This window comes from Solanum verrucosum, unplaced genomic scaffold (assembly GCF_900185275.1).
Source record: "Solanum verrucosum unplaced genomic scaffold, falcon-dt-bn FXZP01000164.1, whole genome shotgun sequence".
Taxonomy (NCBI): domain Eukaryota; kingdom Viridiplantae; phylum Streptophyta; class Magnoliopsida; order Solanales; family Solanaceae; genus Solanum; species Solanum verrucosum.
The window spans coordinates 730613-735907 of record NW_026020388.1 but is presented as its reverse complement, the minus strand read 5'-3'; the positions used below and the strand labels follow the sequence as shown (position 1 = coordinate 735907).

Sequence of the window (5295 nt, the reverse complement as noted above, 5' to 3'; positions counted from 1 at the left end):
CAGTCAAACTTCATTAACCACTAAATTACATCTTGGACTTACTCCCATAGTAAAATCACATTTAAGAATAATCCTATAGTGTAAATACAATTTTGTACTTTCGGTAAATGAAAAATATTATCCCATTTTGAAAATGGTAATAAGATATAACTTTCTTTCCAAATGTGAATTATTTTTATGGCCAGTAATCTGAAGTGAGATATAATTTAGTATTTTAATAAATATAAATTACTTTATTTCTTTATCAGCTCCAACATTTGAAAGGAAATATACAAATTAAGGTGCAAGTCACTAAAAGAATAGGATGCAAAGTGCAAACAAAAACACACATTTTGGGTGCAAAATGCAACTCATTAATTTACTCTATACTTCTAGTGAGACATTACACAATGATTTTAGTGCAATGAATCAAGGAAGAGTGGTCTTCTCATTCTCACTACACTTTTGATGACACGTGTACCCTAGCTAATTCAACTAATATTATAAATATAGGAAGAGCTGTCTCCTCATTCTCACTTCAATCTAGTCAACTAAAAAAAAATTGTGCTTTGCTCTTTTACTTTATCGGCTCTACCATTTACAAAAATTAAGAGTAAAATGCTACCCACAGAAGAACTGAATGGAGAAAATCAAATATCTTATGAAGCATCTGATCAACACCCAAAAAGAAGCAGGCCTACAAAACTTTTTCTGCCACCTGAAGTTATTGCTGAAATCATCTCAAGGCTTCCAGTGAAATCTCTTTTGAAATTTAGGTCAGTTTCAAAATCTTGGCTTGCTTTGATCTCTAGCCCAGAGTTTGTCAAGTCTCATATGAGTTTATCATTTAATAAAAACATCAACGATAGGGTTATGGAGGAGTCTAACTTGGATTATCTCATGAAAAATTCGGGCATGTCTTTTTTGATTGAGGGTTCAGTCAATGGATTGCTTTGTCTTGTTAATGAGGTAGACAAAATATTTCTATGGAACCCAGCAATAAGAAAGTACAAGAAATTACGTAATTTTAGATATCAATTTAGGAATGCTAGTCATTTCATATATGATTTTGGATATTATAAGATTCATAATGATTATAAGGTAGTGCGAACTTTTACTATTTTTGGACGTCAAGGTAACTTTCAACAAGTCAACATGTACAGTTTAAAGAATGATTCTTGGCAGATAATTGAGAGTCCTTGGAATTGCAATATGGGGCAATTAATTAGTTCGAGTAAATTTGTGAACGGGAAGCTTCACTGGGCAACTATTGTTGGATCTGGTTTGGAAAGAGTATGGGGCATAACATATTTTGATTTGGCTGATGAGAAATGGAGAAAGGTGGAGAGACCCTGTGGAGATGGATTTCTCGTGCTGGGAGTATTAGGAACTAATTTATCTATGATTTGTAATAATCCAACAAATCACATGGATGTGTGGAGTATGAAGGAGTACGAGGATAAACAATCTTGGATGAAGATGTTTACTATCAATTATAGCATCCTACATCCTATGGAATGCTTACTTTATCAATCCTTTTATATGTCAAAAAAAGGTGAATTCTTATTGATGTTTAAAACAGCTTACATGATATACCATCTAAAGGATAACTCAATTAGATATTCACAACTTCGTAAATTAAATTATGGTGTTTTGGCTGACTTCTACATTCAAAGCTTAGTTTGTCCCCTTTCACAAAATGAACCAAGGACATAACAAAACTGAAGGCGTCAGAAGCACTGATGATTGCAATAGTGTAAGTAGTTATTTGTAAGTGTTAAAACTTTTTTGCATTTTGCTAAGGACTGTTATATTTCTCTATTTATCAAATAATAGAAAAAATATTGCATATTTAAGGGAGAACTTTACCCCAATTCTTCATGGAGATCTTTTTTATCTTTCCTTTTTGCATATTTCCAAGAAGACTACTTTTTCGTTATTTTGTCTTTTGTTCTATATTTTCATTAAATTAATTGTTCTGTCAATCAAACGTTGATTTTTCCTTTAATTTTAGTAGTAACAACAAGGTGCGTGAATGGTAAATTTTAAAAGATATTATACCTATGTAATATGCTGGATTTTCGACCCTTTCCAAAGAAGAAACTGATTAACTACTTAAGTGTACTGACACATGAAACGAAAAGCTTCGTCGTTTGTCATGACAATGAAATTAGCTTTTGCTTTAATTAATATTGACTGAATATAAAAATGTATTTCTATGCTTGAGAACATTCCTATGTGTTGTAGATTGCCAACTTAGCCTAGTTTTACTTTTCATGAATCATGGTAGTGCTAAGATTTTGCCCTGATTTTCTTATCCTATATTAAGTTTTATTTTTTGCTTAAAGAAAAGTCAAACTATTCACATAAATGCTTGAACTTTTCCTGAAAGAAAAATTACAATTATCTTCTATATTTGGTTTATTCTTTTCTTAGATGAAAAGTTTGGAACTCTACAAATTGAAAACGCCTCTTCTCATATCAAGAACACAAAAGAATATACAATATAGTTGTTTAAAAATTTTATTTATCGGGAGATTTTTTCTATCTACAATTTTTATGTTTTTTATTAGTCTTATAATATGTAGGTCAGTTGGCCGATTTATATAATAATATTATGTTTGTTAGAATAGTTTTGTTTGTCATTTGATTTACCGTCTTCATGATTTTCAATTGTAAGCTTGCACATGACTCACTGATTCTTTCAAACCCAACAGGTAGATCAGTAAAATATTAAATTAATTTCATTTTCTACTGTTGAATTTTCAGGAAGAGGAGTTCTTTAAAGAGCAGTTTATTGCGGCCGACTAATTAAATCTTGATGATGAATCATGAAATCACCTCGTTGATTTTCAGACTGATATGTTATTTATTTGTGTACAAGAAAACACTTATATTTTTCATACTGATATGTAATGTTTGGTTGTAATTTAATCATGGTAGGATCCTGTGTTTTTCACTTTCTTTCAAGTGTAAGAGAAAAAGTTTAGATTTGTCCTTCTATTTTAAGCATCTAACTTCGCTTTGTCATACCCTTGGATGTTTGAATCAGTCATTTCATGTCCTCAATGTTCACATTTATCCGTATATTTTAAACATCTAACTTCGCTTTGTCATTCCTTAGAAGATTGAATCAGTCATTTCGTGTCCTCAATGTTCACTTTTATCCTTGTATTTTAAGAGTTTAATGTTTATGTACGCGATATTTACCTTTTGTTCACAACATCCATCCACTTGGCAGGTCTGATGAATTCAGTAAGCTTTATACTTGAGAGAATATAAAGTCTAAATTTTGTATGTGTTGTATCTTGATCATACACCAAAGTTTTATAGTCTGTTCACCTTTTTCTCTCAAATGTATGAACATTTTATCTAAAAGTTTTTCTCACCTCAAAATTTCACTATCTTGTGATAATCATTGGTAAAAATACTAAATTAACAATTTTGTTAATGTTCAAGAAACCAAACCGTTTTTTTTAAAATGAAAGTTTGTCCAATGGAAATTCTTGACCGATATTAGATAGCTGCTAAAAAGAATAACTTTAGCCTTTTTTTATTTTTTATTTTTGACTTGAAACCATCATAGAAGAACTTCACTTAGAGAGGGCAACGCCCATTGGCAATAGAGAAATGAGTTTAGAAAATGCTTTTTTCTTTTGTTTTGAGGTTAGGCTGGTCAGATTTCTTTTTTTGTTTGTTTGCATTTATTCATAAAAAATAACACCTAACCCAATGGCTAAATTCGATTTAAAATAAAGTTTCTTCTTTTCTGCATTTATGTTTCACTATTTTTGTGTATTTTATCTGCTTTTTTGTGCTTACAAATAAAGTCTTTATTTAAGTTATTTTTGATCCTTTTCTAATGAAAAAAAGAAAAGAAAAAACAAACGTCTTTGAAACAAAAGCTAAATTCGAAGAACTTAATTTTTGGTGCCGAAGTAATTCATGAAAAGAAAGAAAGTAAAAAGACAAATGAAGAATGTAAGGCCTAGGTGTCATGATCTGAGACTACCCCTTAATCGTAACACGATTCTTAGAGTCACAAGTGACCCCAAGCTAACCCATAATCTAACATGACACTAAGATTGACATAAGCAACATCTGGAGATAACATAAGGAAGAAGCTAAATTGAACTGTATAATGAGTCTAAACAATTTAAATTATATAATCATGATGAGTTTATCCAAACATAACTCAAAGCATTAAAAGTAACACCTGACTAACTATCTGAATGTCTCTACTACGATGAGTTGTTAGGACAAGTCCCTAGCTAAATTTAACTCTCTGAAAATTGAAATAATAATAACAGACAATAATGTAAGGGTCATCCATGAGGGGTGAAGACTCACCAATACTACTGTTATATTGACTGGAGATTGTACTAACTGCGAGCTGAATATTGAGCGTTTGAACCAATACTATAAAATAATATAGCACAGAGAGTATGCAGTCAGTACTTTGAATGTACTGTGTATGCGAGACTTGCATGATAAAACTAATATACGAACATGATAAGTCTGAGATGTTGAGTTGTAAATACATGAACTGATCAAATGATCAAGTAACATGCAACTGAAAAATACTAAACGGAAATAAATTGAATACATGATCATGCAATATCTCAAAGACTAGACTAGATTGTGGGAGATACTAAAAGTCAAAATATAACTATGTGAGCTAGATATGGAGTTCGATGCATAATCCCTATCGAAAAGAACCTAATATACTTGCTAGGGTATAGAGGTTGATCTGACGTGGTACCATTAAGCTAAAATATGTGCCTGCAAGGGCTACACTGACTTATAGTGTCACATTGTTCTAGGACTTAAAAATTCCTACTAAAGGAGTCGGCAGATGCTGGTCGTGACCCTTCATCCCTAAAATCAACTTCGTGCTAAGTAACTCCCTCAGCTTAATGTAACTAATAAATTGAAATAAACTGATAGTCTGATAATACTGATAAGTGAATAGCTCATAAATATTGAATGCATGATACTAAAATAATAGACATTTGATCTGAAAGCAACTTATGCATTGAAGTAAAAAGAGAGTTCCATGTATAAATTATATGAATTGAAGCCCATTATTGTGTTTAATTTAAATTTTCCAAACTTAAACAAAGAATTGAAAGAAGAAGATGAGTTCCATTATGATCATGATTTGACAATCTTGAAGTCTATGTATTGTTGCTACTTCAATCATGCAGTGTAATTTCATATCCTATACCGGATAATTTTATTAAATATATCAAGGCTCTAATCTACAACATGAAATTTCACAGACAAGAACTAATGAATAAGATCTCGGATATAGAT

The 5295-nt window shown here is 31.0% G+C and overlaps 1 protein-coding gene across 1 annotated transcript; it reads left to right on the top strand.

The window, feature by feature from the left end:
• Positions 1–597: 597 nt before the first annotated feature.
• On the top strand, positions 598–1695 carry LOC125839148 (F-box/kelch-repeat protein At3g06240-like). The gene has a single exon (XM_049518128.1). It carries the CDS (start codon positions 598–600, stop codon positions 1693–1695), a length of 1098 nt encoding a protein of 365 aa, XP_049374085.1.
• Positions 1696–5295: the final 3600 nt, after the last annotated feature.